The 19,249-nt window shown below is 42.8% G+C and overlaps 1 protein-coding gene across 4 annotated transcripts in view; it reads left to right on the top strand.

The window, feature by feature from the left end:
- MAN1A2 (mannosidase alpha class 1A member 2) overlaps nt 1–19,249 on the top strand; it is a 303,669-nt gene that overhangs the window by 58,754 nt on the left and 225,666 nt on the right. For all 4 annotated transcript variants that reach the window (XM_073310578.2, XM_073310569.2, XM_073310564.2 and 1 more), the window contains exon 2: nt 10,288–10,543. In XM_073310578.2, coding sequence (XP_073166679.1) covers nt 10,288–10,543 — 256 coding nt within the window. The remainder of the gene's footprint in view (nt 1–10,287; nt 10,544–19,249) is intronic.

Genomic DNA, 19,249 nt, shown 5'->3' with positions numbered 1-19,249 from the left:
CTTTATGCAAGTTGGCTTACATTTTACTTTCATTTTTTGTCCATTTTATAAAATTGTACTTTTTAATGATGGGCATTTTTCTGAGGTGCCCGCTCTCCACATGCCATAAAAACTCCATAGCCCACCTGTGCCAAAATAACAGTTTTTCTGCATATAAAAGCCAGGGTCAGCATTCGGGGATAGCAAGCAGGGCAATTGTCTGGGGTCCCATACCACAGGGGACCTGCGAAGCTCAGTTGTTCAGGCTCTGGGCTTCAGCCCCTGTGGGATGGTGCGGCTCTGGGGCTTCAGGCCTGGGCCCCAGCGATTCTAAGGCCAGCTCTACTTTGTGAACCCCCAGAAACCTATTCATAGAATCACAGAATATTAGGGTTCGAAGAGACCTCAGGAGGTCATCTTGTGCAATCCCCTGCTCAAAGCAGGACCAACACCAACTAAATCATCCCAGACAAGGCTTTGTCAAGCTCGGCCTGAAAAACCCCTAATCATTTTCATTGCCCTCCGCTGAACTCACTCCAATTTGTCCACATCCCTTCTGTAGTGGGGGGACCAAAACTGGACGCAGTACTCCAGGTGTGGCCTCACCAGTGCTGAAGAAAGGGGAATAATCACTTCTCTCAATCCGCTGGCAATGCTCCTACTAATACAGCCCAATATGCTGTTGGCCTTCTTGGCAACAAGGGCACACTGCTTACTCATATCCAGCTTCTCGTCCACTGTTGTTTTTATAGATCTGCCTGCAAAGATATAGATTGCTGTGTATATATTACCTGTCTCCTGCATTTTTTACCACTCTACCAAGTTTTGAGTTATTTGCAAACTTTTGGTAGCAATGATTTTATATTTCCTTCAAGATCAGTGGGCCACATTGAATTAATTAAACAGTTCCCTGCAGGACCTTACTAGAAAAAAATCCATAGGCTGATGATTCCCCCATTTACATTATGTTTTCAGATCTGTCAGTTAGTAGTTTTTAATCCAGTAAATATGGGCTCAGTTGGTTTTTGAATAGTGCTAAGTTGTTATCAGAATGTCACATAGGACTATGTCAATGTCTTATAGATGTTGGGGGAAAGTCCACACAATTTTTGCCTTTTATTTATACAATTTCAGACAGATTTATTGTCATGTATAGTGTCTGAACATACATTTCTGCCAAATGACAAACAACAAACAAGATGGAATTGGTAGGGACCCAAGTTACCACTTTCCAGGGCACTAGGAAGTCCTTCTATACTTTATGATGGTCATCGCCTCTTCTGTTCCCTGGGTCTTGTCTTCTAGTCTTGTTCCTTCAGTTTCTGGTCTGGTGTTTCTCCTGTTTTGGCATTATTCACTTGCGTTTTTTATACATTTCCACATTCCAGATTACTTAACCTTTTTGCAATTGGCTTTAGTACATCAGTTCTTAATTTTTTATATAACCATACATTACGCATGAGTAAGAATCAGTTACCTAACTTCTGTATTTTTTACTGATGGTTTTACAGTTTCTATGTCATGTTGTTTTGTCTGCAATGTTGTTGTAGCCATGTTGGTCCCAGGATATGAAAGACCTGAAGAAGAGCTCTGTGTAGCTTAAAAGCTTGTATCTTCCACCGATCGGAGTTGGTCCATAAAAGATATTACCTCCTCTATCTTGTGTCTTTCATGTTGTTTTGTGTCACTCTGGCCTGGGTCATCCCAGAAAAAGTTTTTTTTTAATTATCATTACCTATTTGTGTACCTCTTAGTTATGTCTTCCAACATAACACATTACCTGTCTTGCCAGCAATAATATAATTTTAAACAAATCAGCAATTAATGTTGAAGAAGAATAGTCAAAAACATACTAAGTATTACCTCACCTAAACTCATTCACTATCCATAATCAGAAATCATTGAAATATAGTTTAAAAAGTTTATAACCTTAGTATTTAGGAGTCCTTCATTTTTTATACTTCAGTGTTGTATGTTAGTATGTGCTTTCACCTTAATCTGTTGGGGGTGGATGGTTTGGAGAGCATAATGATTAATGTCAGCAATTCTTTTTTCTTTAAACATGAGTTTTTCATTCATTTCATTCAGTTTTGATTGTAAATCATTAGAAAAAAAGTCATTAGAAATTTTCCTGTGTTGCATTTTGAGGGTGTGTGTGTGTCTCGATTTTAGAGGCTTGGTATTTAGTTGTTTTTATGGGACTCCAGGCGTAGTTCCCCCCTTTGACACCTTTGGAAATATAGGAAGTTGATTACTTTACATGATGGAGTAAAGAGGTATCCTCCGGTGCCTATTTCTTTTCCTGTTTCTGTTGCCAATCCTTTAACATACACTTTATCTTACAACACATTATAAGCATTACTACAATTATCAATGTTTGTAGCCACAACAATATCTTAAAAATAAATGCCACAGCTGAATGTTTCCTAATTGTATTTATTTGATTTTACTAGCTAGCTGGTTTTAACGTGTTCTATTGGATTATCTACTGTATTGATTTTTTTTTCATGTGGATTAAGTGTTTTGTATTTTGTTTTAACAAAGATTTTAAATGCAGATTTAATTTAGCAACAGATATTGTAAAGTTAGGGAGTAATTACATAGCCTTAGACCAAAGTGTGGGTGACTTATTACCCCGGCTCCACAAATTTGAGTATGGGTATGATTTTGATTAATCTATTTATAGTTTTGAATTTAGGAATAAATCACCAATTGAACTGGTTAATTGGGAATACTTTCCCTCTCTAATTCTGTTGTAACTGTTGTGTAACTACACAGTATTCTCCATTTCCCACATAAGTGGCATGTGTTTGATGTACATTCCAGGTTCTCAGCTGTACTGTGCAGTCAAGATGAGTCCTTTCTTTGGATTTTGGCTCGTTACTGTGATTTATACCAGAGCTGGGTTACATGGGCCCTAGGGCGTCACATTGGCAAATCAGTCTGGCTTGCATTTCTGAGCAGCAGGCCAAGAATGGGTGCTTGCCATCACTCATGTGAGTGTTTTACCAGTGTCTGAGGTACCTGGACATGGTACTTGGAAAGAGTCTTTGAGGATCCCTACTAAGTGAGCCTATACTATTGTTTCATAAATGTGTTTGCTTTTTCAGTTATTGGCAGGAAAAGTGAAAAATATGCTGTATTTGCAAGTCTTCTGTATAGTAACTATAATCAAGAGGTGACATAGCTACCACAGCTAGATTCCAGAGGATATCAATCTCTGTGACTAGTTGTGTTTCATTCCTAGAATAATAGACTATTCGGGTTAGAAGAGACCTCAGGAGGTCATCTAGTCCAATCCCCTGCTCAAAGCAGGACCGACACCAACTAAATCATCCCAGCCAAGGCTTTGTCTAACCGGGCCTTAAAAACCTCTAAGGATGGAGATTCCACCACCTCCCTAGGTAACCCATTCCAGTGCTTCACCACCCTCCTAGTGAAATGGTGTTTCCTAATATCCAACCTAGACCTCCCCCGCTGCAACTTGAGACCATTGCTACTTGTTCTGTCTTCTGCCACCACTGAGAACAGCCTAGCTCCATCCTTTTTGGAACCCCCCATCAGGTAGTTGAAGGCTGCTATCAAATCCCCCCTGACTCCTCTCTTCTGCAAACTAAATAACCCCAGTTCCCTCAGCCTCTCTACGTCAGTCATATGCCGCAATCCCCTATTCATTTTCGTTGCCCTCCGCTGAACTTACTCCAATTTGTCCACATCCCTTCTGTAGTGGGGGGACCAAAACTGGACGCAGTACTCCAGGTGTGGCCTCACCAGTTCCGAATAGAGGGGAATAATCACTTCCCTCGATCTCCTGGCAATGCTCCTACTAATACAGCCCAATATGCTGTTGGCCTTCTTGGCAACAAGGGCACACTGCTGACTCATATCCAGCTTCTCATTCACTGTAATCCCCAGGTCCTTTTCTGCAGAACTGCTGCTTAGCCAGTCGGTCCCCAGCCTGTAGCGGTGCATGGGATTCTTCCTTCCTAAGTGCAGGACTCTGCACTTGTCCTTGTTGAACCTCATCAGATTTCTTTTGGCCCAATTCTCCAATTTCTTTAGGTCACTCTGGACCTATCCCTACCCTCCAGCATATCTACCTCTCCCCCCAGCTTAGTATCATCTGCGAACTTGCTGAGGGTGCAATTAATCCCATCATCCATATCATTGATAAACATGTTGAACAAAACCGGACCAACCCCTGGGCATTCCACTTGATACCGGCTACCAACTAGACAGCGAGCCGTTGATCACTACACGTTGAGCCCGACAATCTAGCTAGCTTTCTACCCACCTTTTAGTCCATTCATCCAATCCATACTTTTTTAACTTGCTGGGAAGAATATGGTGGGAACCCTTATCAAAAGCTTAGCTAAAGTCCAGATATATCACATCCACTGCTTTCCCCATATCCACAGAGCCAGTTATCTCATCATAGAATTCAATCAGGTTGGTCAGGCATGACTTGCCCTTGGTGAATCCATATTGACTATTCCTGATCAACTTCCTCTCCTGCAAGTGCTTCGAAATGGATTTCTTGAGCACCTGCTCCATGATTTTTCTGGGGACTGAAGTGAGGCTTTAGTTCCCCGGGTTCTCTTTCTTCCCTTTTTTAAAATATGGGCACTATAGTTGCCTGTTCCAATCATCCAGGACCTCTCCCGATCATCACGAATTTTCAAAGATAGTGGCCAAGGCTCTGCAGTCACATCGGCCAACACCCTCAGCACCCTTGGATGCATTAGATCTGGACCCATGGACTTGTGCACATCCAGCTTTTCTTAATAGTGCTTAACCTGTTCTTTCATCACTGAGTGCTGCTCTCCTCCTCCCCATACTGTGTTGCCCAGTGCAGCAGTCTGGGAGTTGACTTTGTCTGTGATTTAACTGGAGATTGGTCCTGCTTTGAGTAGGGGATTGGACTAGATGATCTCCTCAGGTCCCTTCCAACCCTGATATTCTATGATTCTATTATTCTAAGACAAAGGCAAAAAAAGCATTGAGTACTTCAGCTTTTTCGACATCATCTGTCACTATGTTGCCTCCTCCATTCAATAAGGGTCCCACACTTTCCCTGACCACCTTCTTGTTGCTAACATACCTGTAGAAACCTTTCTTGTTACTCTTCACATCCCTTGCTAGCTGCAACTCCAGTTGTGCCTTGGCCTTCCTGATTACACTCCTGCATGCTCTAGCAATATTTTTATACTTCTCCCTAGTCATCTGTCCAAATTTCCAATTCTTGTAAGCTTCCTTTCTGAGTTTAAGCTCAATGAAGATTTCACTGTTAAGCCAATCTGGTCACTTGCCATATTTGCTATTCCTTCTGCACTTCGGAATGGTTTGTTTCTGCTCCATTAATAAGGCTTCTTTAAAGTACAGCCAGCTCTCCTGGACTCCTTTCCCCCTCATATTAGCTTCCGAGGGGACTCTGCCCGTCAGTTCCTAATGGAGTCAAAGTCTGCTTTTCTGAAGTCCAGGGTCCATATTTTGCTCCTCTCCTTTCTTTGTTTTGTGAGGATCCTGAACTCAACCATCTCATGGTCACTGCTGCCTAGGTTGCCACCCACTTCTACTTCCCCTAGCAATTCTTACCTTTTTGTAAGCAGCAGGACAAGAGGAGCACGGCTCCTTGTCGGTTGCTCCAGCACTTGTACCAGGACACACTCCAAAAACTTCCTGGATTGTCTGTGCATTGCTGTATTGCTCTCCCAGCAGATGTCAGGGTGATTTAAGTCCCCCATTAGTACCAGGGCCTGTGATCTGGAAACTTCAATTAGTTGTCCGAAGAAAGCCTCGTCTACCTTATCCTTCTGATCCAGTGGTCTATAGCACATGCCCTGTACCGATCCAGCAAATATTCATTGGCAACGAGGCTAAGCATTTCTCTATTTGAGTATTTTTTAAAGGTTTTGGAATGTTTATGAATATATATGTACCTATTGTGTTTCATATTATCTATAACTGCAGTTAATAACAGTTTAAGTTCATTCAGAATCCTGTTTTTCTTGAATTACTGCAGCAAAACAAAAACTATTAAATAGGTTAAAAAGAAAACATTTTATACCAATACTTGTCTTTATCTAAGGATTTGAAGAATTTTGTTTGCCTTTTTTTCTACTTTTTCTTTTGTGTGTAGCAATATATTGGCTACTTACCACAGGACTTTTACTGTTCCAGGTTTTTAACTTAGGCCTGATCTACACTAGGAATTTATGTTTGTATAGTTATGTCTCTCAGGGATATGAAAAATTCACACCCCCTGAGAGACACCACTATATCAACCTAACCCCCGGTGCAGTCCAGTGGTAGATCGGCGGGAAAATTCTGTTTCTAGCACAAACAAACTTAACAAACATATTTTCATGGATTTGGGTGGTGAGTGGCATCCAGCGCCATGTTTGTCCTTTCACAACTTAACACTAGCACAAACTTTTAAGAAACAATTTGAGAGGTGTATAATAATTAACATTATCACTGGCCGCATTGTACCAAAACGTTTTACGAGGGAGAGGTGTTTATGGAGGGGTGGGAATACGAATCAGAGTAGCCATTATCCTCTTCCCAACGGTACAGATGAGGCAAGAAAGGCAGCAGTGCCAGTGCCCTTACTTTTCCTTAAATTCTCTATAGTTTGATTTCACACTCTGTCTGGGCATAGGACTATGCATTCTTTCTTCCCATCACTGCGCATTCTGTGTTGCTTTTAGTTTCTCACTGTCACAGCACAATGATTGATTTTTACCAAGAGCAAATACTGTGGCTGTCACTTGGCTGTCAGCTGCATGCAGACTGTTACTTTTAACTGTTCGCAGGATTCAGTTACCTTAAACAAACCTGTAATTTCATCAGAAAACTTTGGTAGACAAAACCTATTTTCCATAAAACCATGTCAATGAGGAATAATTTTGCTACCGTCTTTTAATGGTTTACTAATTGCCTCTCATATCAACCTTTCCGTGATTTTGCCTGTGACTGATATCAGATTAACTGGTCTGTAGTTTCCCGGGTTGTTCCATTTACTCTTTTAAAATATTGGTACAACATTAGTTTTTTTCCTATGCTCTTTGCCAGTGTTACAACATTTGCTAAAAATCCACATTAATGGTTCAGAGAGATGATCAGAGAATTCTTTTTAATATTGTTGGGTGTAAGGTACTGGGACGGGTTGGACCCTTTGGGAAGCCACCTTATGGTGCTGTGATACAACTGAGTCTGCCTGTTCTGAGTCAGAACCTGTTTAACCTGTCTTGCTGAGCCAGGCTCTTAAATCATCCTCTAACACACATACGGGCCACACCCAGCTGCAGATCAGCTCTGGGAAGACTCAGTTTAACGGACTTGCTCCAGCACTCAGATGCCCACCTCCCTTGGAGTACAGACCCAAAGATATATTATGAAATTTTCCCCCTCCCTCAATGTGGAGAGAGGTGTGCACACTTCCTGCCTTCCCCCCCCATTAGAAATTACAGAAACTGGATTTAATAATAAACAAAACAAATGTTATTAACTATAAAAGGCAGATTTTAAGTGGCAAAAGGGGTAACAAACAGAACAAAGCATATTACTAAGCAAATGAAATCAAACACACAAACTAAGCTAGTTTCACTAAAGAAATTGGTTACAAATAGTATTTCTTACCCTAGATATTGTTTCAGGCAGTTTACAATGTTTCTGTGGTTCAGAGTTCCAGTTATATTCCTTTCCAGACTGGACCCCTGTCTCAGTGTGGACTCCCCCCCTTGCCTTCCCGTTTGCAGTCTTTCTTCTTGGTCAGACAGGCCATGGAGAGGAAGAGTCTTGTTTGCCTTCCTCCCCACCCTTAAATAAGATTTACATAAGGGTGGGAATCCTTTGTTTCCCAAACTTGACCTCCCTCCCCTTACAGTGGAAAGTTACAAGAAGTCCCAGGTAATGTTTTAGTATCAGGTGATAAGACCACCTGACCCTGTAGTATCACAGGGTCCAGGAGTCAGTGGCAGTATGGAGTGTCTGCAGGAAGACCAAGTTTTTCACAGTCCATTGTCCTCACTGGTGGGCCATCTGCCCTGTCTGGCTTTTCCATTGTTGTACCTGAAGTGTTAGCAGTGGGCATCATCCAAAGTAGCATACTGTAGTTAAAATACAGATACATAGTCAGTATTCCTAACTTCAGATACAGAAATGATACAAGAGTACTTGTGTCATCTTAGAGACTAACAAATTTATTTAGTCTCTAAGGTGCCACAAGTACTCCTGTTCTTTTTGCGGATACAGACTAACACGGCTGCTACTCTGAAACCTGAGAAATGATACAGGCATACAAATTGGATAATCACATTCAGTAAATCATAGCCTTTCCAATGATATCTCACATGAGCCATCTTGCATAAAGTATATCTCAGTTATGTCATATTCTTATCATAAGCGTATTTTCATAAAGAATGTAGAATGACACATCACAGGTATCTGTTTCTGCTGTTTATAAAAAATATTCTACTTTGATTGATACTGAGAAGAAGATAAAGTTGTGATGGAATAAAGCCACTGTGGCTGGTCGATGGGTCAGAACAGCACATCCAACAAGATACCTTGGTGTTAGTGGCAGGAGGGGAGTTGAAAAGAGGGCGGGGAGAATGAAGTAGGGAGGTCCTGTCAGCTCTTGTTGGTTTTCTTTTTGAAAAAGTCAGATTCTGTGTAAGTAAGGATGTGGGGGCTGGCGAATGGAGGGTTTAAGAAGGTATCTAATAGATGACTGAAGTGTGGTGGTTCATCAGGGTGAAGAAGTAAAATTGCTTAGCAATAAAAGTGGTAGAACTGAGCAGGGCTTTGGAGCTGTGCTCCAGCTCCGCTCCAGCTGCAGGCAAAAACCTGCAGCTCCACTGCTCCGGAGCTGCTCCAGCTCCAGGCTCCGCTCCAAAGCCCTGGAATTAAGGGAGGAGAGAAGAAATTTGTAGGTGCAGAAGTCAGCATGGTCCTGCGACTTGCACCAGACCTGTGGGAGAGCGGGAATGAAGACAGTGGATGTTGGCGGTGATCCAGAACTGGGGGTTGGCATGATGACCTTGCAGTGTGTGGACTAATGCACCATGTAGACAAACCCTGTATTCACTCCCCTACCTGGTTCCTCAATACACCAAACAGTAGCATCATGGGGAACTGAGAGGTGATGAGCAGGACTGTGAGAGAGTATTGGGGAAGCAACACTGAGTGGAGGAAGCATGAAGAAAAATGGGGCTTGAACTAGGGGGACTGAAGTGGCAGACATGGCGAGAAGAGGATCTACATGCTGATAATAGTTGCAATGTCCCATTTTGTGTGTGTTTGGAGGATGCGAGTAAGGTAATGGGAAGAAGGTGAAATTAAGATTGTTAGATGGCAAAGGTTGGGTGAAGATTAAGCTAATGATATCCTGGATTTTTATGGTTTTGTTACTAGTGTATGCACTTAAGCAACCTTAACTAGTATATAATTTTGGGGGCGGTGGAGTGGTGGGACTATTCATAAGGCTAAGCAGCTGATTTGTTGGACAGTGGCAGCAGACTTTAATACCAGAGGGCACAGCTTTTTTAAACTTTAAAATTTTAAATCACTTTATAGTTGGATGAAAACTAATCCTGGAAGGCCCAAAATGAGCGGTCCAGATGCAGCTTTGCTGCATCCAGAGACTGCAGTTCTCAGCATGCTATGATCCACCTTGATTTTAGCGACGAGCCATTCAAATCAGGATGGGACTTGCTGTGCTGGGACCTGTAGTTTTTGCAGGCCATGTCTCCTGAATGACTTGGGTTACTGCAGTATGCTATGTTACACATAAAACAGGTTGTTGATGCAACCCTTTATTGAGCAAAAGGTAGGGAAGAGCCCTCTTGGTATTTTTTTAATTAGTCATTGCTAAGCATAATTTTGTGTGTTCTGTATAGGGGGAGAGATGCATTTATGAAACCATGTGTCAGCCCTGTAGATGAAATTCAGAACATGGGGTCTTTTTATTTCTAAACTGTTGAATAAAAGGGCAAAGGAAAATACTGAGACATGATTTACAATAACCAATCACTGTCTCAGAAAGATGAGCGCTCTCATGGTTTGTGAACAAATAAGGTTCTAAAGCGAAACTGAGTTTTACTGCTGGAGCTGTGGCAAAATACAGTATGGAATCAGTTTGAGAACTGGGACTAAATTCTAAATTGACATACTTCTGTGAAACTCTAAGTCAAAATTGGCTACAATAAACCAGTGCAGAATATGGCTTCTTCTGCTTAATGGGGGGTTGTCACAATTGTTGTTTCCTTTATGAAGCCAGCCTCTGACGAGCATTTGTTTCTTTAGAGAAGAAGAGGAACGCCTGAGAAATAAGATCCGAGCAGACCATGAAAAAGCTCTAGAGGAGGCAAAAGAGAAGCTGAAGAAATCTCGAGATGAGATTCGAGCAGAGATTCAGACAGAAAAGAACAAAGTAGCCCAAGAGATGAAAAAGAAAGACAGCAAGCCACTGCCACCTGTACCAGTACCAAACCTCATAGGGATAAACAGTGAAGACCCAGCAGATAAGGACATCCGAGAGAAGAGGGACAAAATTAAAGAGGTAACAGGCAGTGTGTGATCATGGTTGTTGCAGGCTGTCATGGGAATTGTTTTATTTAGATTTTCAGCCATTGCTGTTATGAACATTTTATAAAATCATATTTAAAAATTAAGTATGATTATAAATCTTTCCTTTTTAAAAAAGTATTTAAAAAACAAAACATTTTAGTAACAAACACACAAGAGCTATTCATCTGTGTTGAGGAAGAATTGAATTCTGGTTTGCAGTCAGAAATAACACAAGAGTATGGATGTCTTGTGGCACATTTCCAACATTGTGCATTCAGTTGTTTTTCAGTTTTCTGACTCCCTGAAGCAATAGGTTCCTACAACATTTGATACCAAAGAAATAGGCTGGATGCATATGTGGTTATATATGCTTTCAAATATTGAACATGTGATTCACACTTACTATGTTCCTTATTGGTTCCAGTGGTCCATGTAGTCCAGTGTCCTGACTCTAACAGTAGCCAAAACCAGCTGCTTCAGAGGAAAGTGTAAAAAGCTCCATGGTGGACATTTATGGAATTGATTGTCCATAAGAGAAACTTGTTCCTAGTGGTTCCCAAACTGTGGGTCACGACTCCCAGGGGGATCACAAAAAAGGGTGCCACGGGGGGTGGATGGGTTGTGGGTCTCCATCTATGGAGGGGCAGATAGGCCAAACCTGAGTGGCGCTGTGACCATATATGCCAGGTCATAACACCTAGAGTAGGGAGCTGGGTCCAGCATGACAGGGTGCAGGAGCCATCACTTCCTGAGGTGAGTGTGGAGTGGGTTCCCTGTCACTCCCTCCCCCCATCCTGCTGCATGTAGGAGCTGCGGCTGCCTAGAGTGAGTGCAAGGCCTCCTCCCTCGCAGTCTCCCCTGCCTCCCCAGCAGCCTGAGGGTGGCATTAATAGAGGTGAGCCCAAAGGGGTTGTTACCTGGAAGCATTTGGGAACCACTGAGGTAGTGGTTAGTTCCTTCTCTGAAGTACTAAGGTTTAGTCATGTAACTATGAGAATCTCATCTTTCTTTTTTTATAAAAATGTTTGCATCTCTTCTTGGCATAGAGAAAAGCTTAAAAACATGATTTACCAGGAAGCAAATAAAAAGAACTCAAAAGTCTTTATTCTTCATTGAGTGGTTGTGTATCTTGCAGTCATGGTATCGTGCACCCCCTAATACAAGAGGTAGAAACTTTTTTCTTGTTAGCAGTCAAGTTGGTCCACACATGCTCACAGAATGCCCCCTCCCCTGCCTGCCTGAGGGCATAAAGGGCTTTCAGTTCCTTCAGCTGCACCTTAGGCTAAAGATGGAACACTAAAGGTCCCTTATCTCTGTTTTAACATTGGGTTTAATCTGTTGTAAGTAGTGGGTTTTTTTTTTTTAGTCAGTTAGCTTTAGATTAGTTCCCTTGTTAGTATTTTAAGATACTTAGATATTTACTTAGATATTGGTGCTGGATAATAGACAGCTATGCCATCTAAATCTCCCAGTTTTAAAATGTGCCCCTTGTTTAACATTGCTATGCTGGCCAGAGACACTCATCAAAAGTGAGGGGGATATTTCTAGTAAATGTGTTATCTGCTGTTCTTTTGCCAATTGGTCTCAGAAGAACATGGAGATTAAATTTAGGGTGTAAGTCCTGGACAGATTTATGAGACCTGACTCAGATTCTGGTCAGTCGGATCAGTCTGTCTCCAGTGTTCCCTCTACAAATAGTGCTGCTGGAACAGTTAAAAGATCTTTGGCTGAAAAGGGAAACAAATTTTGTTCTCCTGGCCCTTCAAAGAAAAAGAAGATGAGATCACCTCAAGACATAGAAAAGTGCCCTATGAAGTGCTATAGGATACCAATAAGAGCTTTGTACATTACAGAGAGAGACTTCTGATCATTCTGAGGATTCAGTAAACCTCTGAAGGTTACGGTACTGTCTACTGTACATGCTCTATCAGTATGCAAGGATTCGGTAGCAAGTACACAAGCACTAGAATCATAGAATCATAGAATATCAGGGTTGGAAGGGACCTCAGGAGGTCATCTAGTCCAACCCCCTGCTCAAAGCAGGACCAATCCCCAACTAAATCATCCCAGCCAGGGCTTTCTCAAGCCTGACCTTAAAAACCTCAAAGGAAGGAGATTCCACCGCCTCCCTAGGTAACGCATTCCAGTACTTCACCATCCTCCTAGTGAAAAAGTTTTTCCTAATATCCAACCTAAACCTCCCCCACTGCAACTTGAGACCATTACTCCTTGTTCTGTCATCTGCTACCACTGAGAACAGTCTAGAGCCATCTTCTTTGGAACCCCCTTTCAGGTAGTTGAAAGCAACTATTGAATCCCCTCTCATTCTTCTCTTCTGCAGACTAAATAATCCCAGTTCCCTCAGCCTCTCCTCATAAATCATGTGTTCCAGTCCCCTAATCATTTTTGTTGCCCTCCGCTGGATGCTTTCCACTTTTTCCACATCCTTCTTGTAGTGTGGGGCCCAAAACTGGACACAGTACTCCAGATGAGGCCTCACCAATGTCGAATAGAGGGGAACGATCACATCCCTTGATCTGCTGGCAATACCACTACTTATACAGCCCCAAATGCCATTGGCCTTCTTGGCAACAAGGGCACGCTGTTGACTCATATCCAGCTTCTCGTCCACTGTAACCCCTAGGTCCTTTTCTGCAGAACTGCTGCCGAAAACTACTGCATTCGGTCCCTAGTCTGTAGCGGTGCATGGGATTCTTGCTTCCTAAATGCAGGACTCTACACTTGTCCTTGTTGAACCTCATCAGATTTCTTTTGGCCCAATCCTCCAATTTGTCTAGGTCCCTCTGTATCCTATCCTTACCCTCCAGCATATCTACCTCTCCTCTCCGTTTAGTGTCATCTGCAAACTTGCTGAGGGTGCAGTCTACACCATCCTCCAGATCATTAATGAAGATATTGAACAAAACTGGCCCCAGGACCAACCCTTGGGGCACTCCGCTTGATACCAGCTGCCAACTAGACGTGGAGCCATTGATCACTACCCGTTGAGCCCGACGATCTCGCCAGCTTTCTGTCCAGCTTATAGTCCATTCATTCAGCCCATACCTCTTTAACTTGCTAGCAAGAATACTGTGGGAGACCATGTCAAAAGCTTTGCTAAAGTCAAGGAATAACACGTTCACTGCTTCCCCCTCATCCACAGAGCCAGTTATCTCGTTATAGAAAGCAATTAGATTAGTCAGGCATGACTTGCCCTTAGTGAATCCATGCAGACTGTTCCTGATCACTTTCCTCTCCTCTAAGTGCTTCAGAATTGATTCCTTGAGGACCTGCTTCATGATTTTTCCGGGGACTGAGGTGAGGCTGACTGGCCTGTAGTTCCCAGGATCCTCCTCCTTCCCTTTTTTAAAGATGGGCATTACATTAGCCTTTTTCCAGTCGTCTGGGACCTCCCCCGATTGCCATGAGTTTTCAAAGATAATGGCCAATGCCTCTGCAATCACATCCGCAACTCCTTTAGCACTTTCAGATGCAGCACATCCGGCCCCATGGATCTGTGCTCGTCCAGCTTTTCTAAATAGTCCCAAACCACTTCTTTCTCCACAGAGGGCTGGTCACCTCCTCCCCATGCTGTGCTGCCCAGTGCAGCAGTCTGGGAGCTGACCTTCTTTGTGAAGACAGAGACAAAAAAAGTATTGAGTACATTAGCTTTTTCCACATCCTCTGTCACTAGGTTGCCTCCCTCATTCAGTAGGGGGCCCACACTTTCCTTGACTTTCTTCTTGTTGCTAACATACCTGAAGAAACCCTTCTTGTTACTCTTAACATTCCTTGCTAGCTGCAACTGCAAGTGTGATTTGGCCTTCCTGATTTCACTCCTGCATGCCTGAGCAATATTTTTATACTCCTCCCATGTCATGTGTCCAAACTTCCACTTCTTGTAAGCTTCCTTTTTGTGTTTAAGATCAGCAAGGATTTCACTGTTAAGCCAAGCTGGTAGCCTGTCATATTTACTATTCTGTCTACACATCGGGATGGTTTGTTCCTGTAACCTCAATAAGGATGCTTTAAAATACAGCCAGCTCTCCTGGACTCCATTCCCCCTCATGTTATTCTCCCAGGGGATCCTGCCCATCAGTTCCCTGAGGTTGTCAAAGTCTGCTTTTCTGAAGTCCAGGGTCCGTATTCTGCTGCTCTCCTTTCTACCCTGTGTCAGGATCCTGAACTCAACCATCTCATGGTCACTGCCTCCCAGGTTCCCATCCACTTTTGTTTCCCCTACTAATTCTTCCCGGTTTGTGAGCAGCAGGTCAAAAAGAGCTCTGCCCCTAGTTGGTTCCTCCAGCACTTGCACCAGGAAGATGTCCCCTACACTTTCCAAAAACTTCCTGGATTTTCTGTGCACAGCTGTATTGCTCTCCCAGCAGATATCAGGTAATTGAAGTCTCTCATGAGAACCAGGGCGTGCGATCTAGTAACTTCTGTGAGTTGCTGGAAGAAAGCCTTGTCCACCTCATCCCCTTGATCCGGTGGTCTATAGCAGACTCCCACCACGACATCACCCTTGTTGCTCACACTTCTAAACTGAATCCAGACACTCTCAGGTTTTTCTGCAGTTTCATACAGGAGCTCTGAGCAGTCATACTGCTCTCTTACATACAATGCAACTCCCCCACCTTTTCTGCCCTGCCTGTCCTTCCTGAACAGTTTATATCCATCCATGACAGTACTCCAGTCATGTGAATTAGCCCACCAAGCCTCTGTTATTCCAATCACATCATAATTCCTTGACTTTGCCAGGACTTCCAGTTCTCCCTGCTTGTTTCCCAGGCTTCTTGCATTTGTATATAGGCACTTGAGATAACTCGCTGATCGTCTCTCTCAGTATGAGGCAGGAGCCCTCCCCTCTCACGCTCTCCTGCTCGTGCTTCCTCCCGGTATCCCACGTCCTCACTTACCTCAGGGCTTTGGTTTCCTTCCCCTGGTGAACCTAGTTTAAAGCCCTCCTCACTAGGTTAGCCAGCCTGCTTGCAAAGATGCTCTTCCTTCTCTTCTTTAGGTAGAGCCCGTCTCTGTCTAGCACTCCTCCTTCTTGGAACACCATCCCATGGTCAAAGAATCCAAAGCCTTCTCTCCAATACCACCTGCGTAGCCATTCGTTGACTTCCACGATTTGATGGTCTCTACCCAGCCCTTTTCCTTCTACAGGGAGGATGGATGAGAACACCACTTGAGCCTCCAACTCCTTTATCCTTCTTCCCAGAGCCACATAGTCTGCAGTGATCCGCTCAAGGTCATTCTTGGCAGTATCATTGGTGCCCACAGGGAGAAGCAGGAAGGGGTAGTGGTCTGAGGGCTTGATGAGTCTCGGCAGTCTCTCCATCACATCGTGAATCCTAGCTCCTGGCAAGCAGCAGACTTCTCGGTTTTCCCGGTTGGGGCGGCAGATAGATGACTCAGTCCTCCTGAGGAGGGAGTCCCTGACCACCGCCACCCGCCTCCTTCTCTTGGGAGCGGTGGTCGTGGAACCCCCATCCTTAGGACAGTGCATCTCATGCCTTCCAATCGGCGGAGTCTCCTTTTGTTCCCTTCCCTCAGACGTATCATCTAGTCCACTTTCTGCATTAGTACCTGTGGAGAGAACATGAAAACGGTTGGTTACCTGTATCTGCATTGTTGGTACATGGACACTCCCCTTTTTTCTTCTGGAGGTCATGTTATCTAAGGCCAAGGATACAGCTTTCTTGACTTCTTTCTTATTGGTACCACATACACTGGTATCAATAGATTCTACAGCTACAGCATCAGTGCTGATTATTTCAGCTGCCTCATTTATGGTACCATGAGATTTAGTGGTATCTGCTCATTCAGAATCACTTCTTCTGGTTCATGGTGACAATCCATTATCAGTATCTTGTAGGGGTGAATCATCAGTACTGCCTATTAAACTTCTGATCTGGTATTCACTTAATGAAGATTCCTTAAAGAGCTCCTCATCCTTATTTGGAAGAATCCACATTAGCTTCATCAGCTACTGAGGCCAGTTTGGAGGGATTTCCTTTATTTCTTACTTGTGTATCTCTCACTGGATGTTTGTCCTAAAACCAGATCTCAGAAGTCTTCTTGTAAAGGATTATGTACCTTCCCATGCTTCTTGGTTTCCTCCTCCTTGGGCTACCATGTGGTTACTCTTGTGGGTAATAGATGTGGCCAAACTGATACCCTTTGGCTCCCCATCAGGGCTATAGAGACCCATCTTCATCTCATTCAAGGCAAAGGTAGCCAGCACCTGAGTAATCAGAAATTGGTCATCCTGATGAGAAACCTCATACATCTCCTATCAACATCAGCAGGTTTCCTCTGAGGAAGAATGGTCAGTCAAAGCAGCCTCCTGTAATTTGTCTCCTGCTTATGAAGGGTTAATAGCAACTTCCTTCTCACCAACATATGGTTATAGATCTTTGCAAGATCTTTTAAAAAGGATTGCAGCAGCCCTGGAAATATCAATTGAAATGGTGTGACCCAAGAGCCCCTTAATGCCAACTGGCAAGGGAGTTACAGGAATGGCCTGATTCTGGTATGTCTATTCTGGTTCACCAAAGAATGTTGAATGTTATTTAAGGTCTTAAATGAAAGCTAGGGTCACACTAGTCTTTAATATTGTTGTGATACATTGTGATACAGATACATTGTAAGGAGTTACGTATATATACTGAAAATATGTTCTAAAGTCTGTATCAAGGCAGAATTGACCAAAGCTTTCTGTCTGACAAAAAGATGTGTACCAATCTAGCTGGTTATTGAAATGTAAATTTAAGTATTGTCTCATTCACAATGGGTCTTCCATCACCTATCTAAGCTGAATGCAGATGAAGGATTGTAAAAATGTCAGAAAGTACCTAACAGGTAGCAAACACAGTTGGGGAGCTGTAGCTCACGAAAGCTTATGCTCTAATAAATTGGTTAGTCTCTAAGGTGCCACAAGTCCTCCTTTTCTTTTTGCGAATACAGACTAACACGGCTGTTACTCTGAAACTTATCTTGAGATACACTTCAAAGGTTTGCTGGAATCTACTTGGGGAACAAAGATGACACCTTGTTATCCTGCACCTAGGAAGTAAATGGGCAGTGTGTTTACATTCATGAAAACAGGATCACAACCAGCTTTGGGTGAAGAGGCTGCAAAAGACTTTGGATGAGATAAACTTCTTTAGGCAGAACATTAGCTTGTTAAGTTTAGTTTCTAGACACATATTATGATATTCTTTTATATGTAACCTTTTTGTTTCCATTAGCCTTACTCACTATCTCTTGAATCTTTGGTAAAATTTATTGTTGTTTTCACTATAAATATATCTCAGTACTCTAGTATTAAACAAGGTGCTGATCCTGAGTTGAATCATACAAATGGGTGTGTACCCTGCTCCCTTGAGGACAGCAGTCGTGGTATTTCTGTGAGTGATCAGTGTTTGGACACTACATGGGAATGCTTCAAAGAGGCTTGGGAACTGGGGTGCACTTATTGTTAATCTACAAAGCAAAATAAGGTCTGGAATAACCCAGAAGGAGTGACTAACAGGCTGGTGGTGTCAGGGAGCAGTTAACCTAGTTAAGTATAAGCAAGTCTCCCTCATGCTGGAGGCAATAGGGTAACAAGGTGAAACACAGCCCTAGGCACTCCGAAAACTGTCACAAATGGTTTCTGATAAATCTCATAAAAGTTTAGATATTCTACATTGTTCTGCTCCTGACAGAATAGCCATGCTCATAAATGATGGCTTATTGGAACCAGCTCAAAGTTTATGGCCTACTCCAGCGATGATTGCAGCTACCTCAAAGAAAGCTGATAGGAAATATCAAGTTTCCACTAAAGACTTTGAGATGTTTTATACCCTTTGTCACCCAATTCTTTGGAGGTCACCACTGCTCAAGAATGCACAATGCAGTGACTTTACAAAATAACTTTCAAGGACAAGAAGCCTAAATGTCTTGATCTTCTGGGTAGAGTTATTCCTCAGCTACACTCTGCAAGAGGATTTTTACCAGTCACGTTCTTCTATCTGAAAAAGAAAGGAGGGCTGGAGGGCTGAGAAGGGGAGCAGAGGGGAAAGCAGGCACACACGCGCATGTGTGTATATATAGTATATATGTAATGGTGGGTCCCAAAAAAAGACAATGCACTTGGTGGATCAACTTAGTAAAAAGTTTGGGAACCACTGATCTATATGGATTCCAAGACCCATCCCCATTATTGAAAATCCTTGTAAGATTTTGGCAGGTTAAGGAACTGAGAGGCACTTGGTTTGCCTTGCCCCTTTATGCCCTTGAGCGAGGGTTATTCCTTGAACATATAAGGGCCAACTGGGGACTGCTAGCAAGAAAAAAACTTCCAATCTTTGTTGCTAGGGGGTGTACAATACTATGACTAGAATACATATGGACAACAAATCTCAAAGAACATAAGTTACCCCTCTTTTAAAAAAAATCTCTTGATTTTGGGTAGCCTGACCAATTTGTTTTTATGCTTGAGGTTGGCATCACAAAATTTGTTCAACCAAAGAAAATATATTTACTGTTGTTTCCAAATACTCAGAATTTAGCCTACTATAAGACAGCAGTTTGGGCTCAAAGGAGAATGGATTTACATTATTAATAAATCCATTTTAGCTTGTTGAACTTACATGACTGTTTCTCATTTTAAAAAGCTTCCTACTTTGAACTCTTGTTTGTTCCTGCA

The sequence above is a fragment of the Lepidochelys kempii genome, chromosome 1 (assembly GCF_965140285.1).
Source record: "Lepidochelys kempii isolate rLepKem1 chromosome 1, rLepKem1.hap1, whole genome shotgun sequence".
In the NCBI taxonomy this organism is placed as follows: Eukaryota; Metazoa; Chordata; order Testudines; family Cheloniidae; genus Lepidochelys; species Lepidochelys kempii.
The sequence above is the reverse complement of the archived record's forward strand: the minus strand, read 5'-3'. Positions and strand labels throughout refer to the sequence as shown.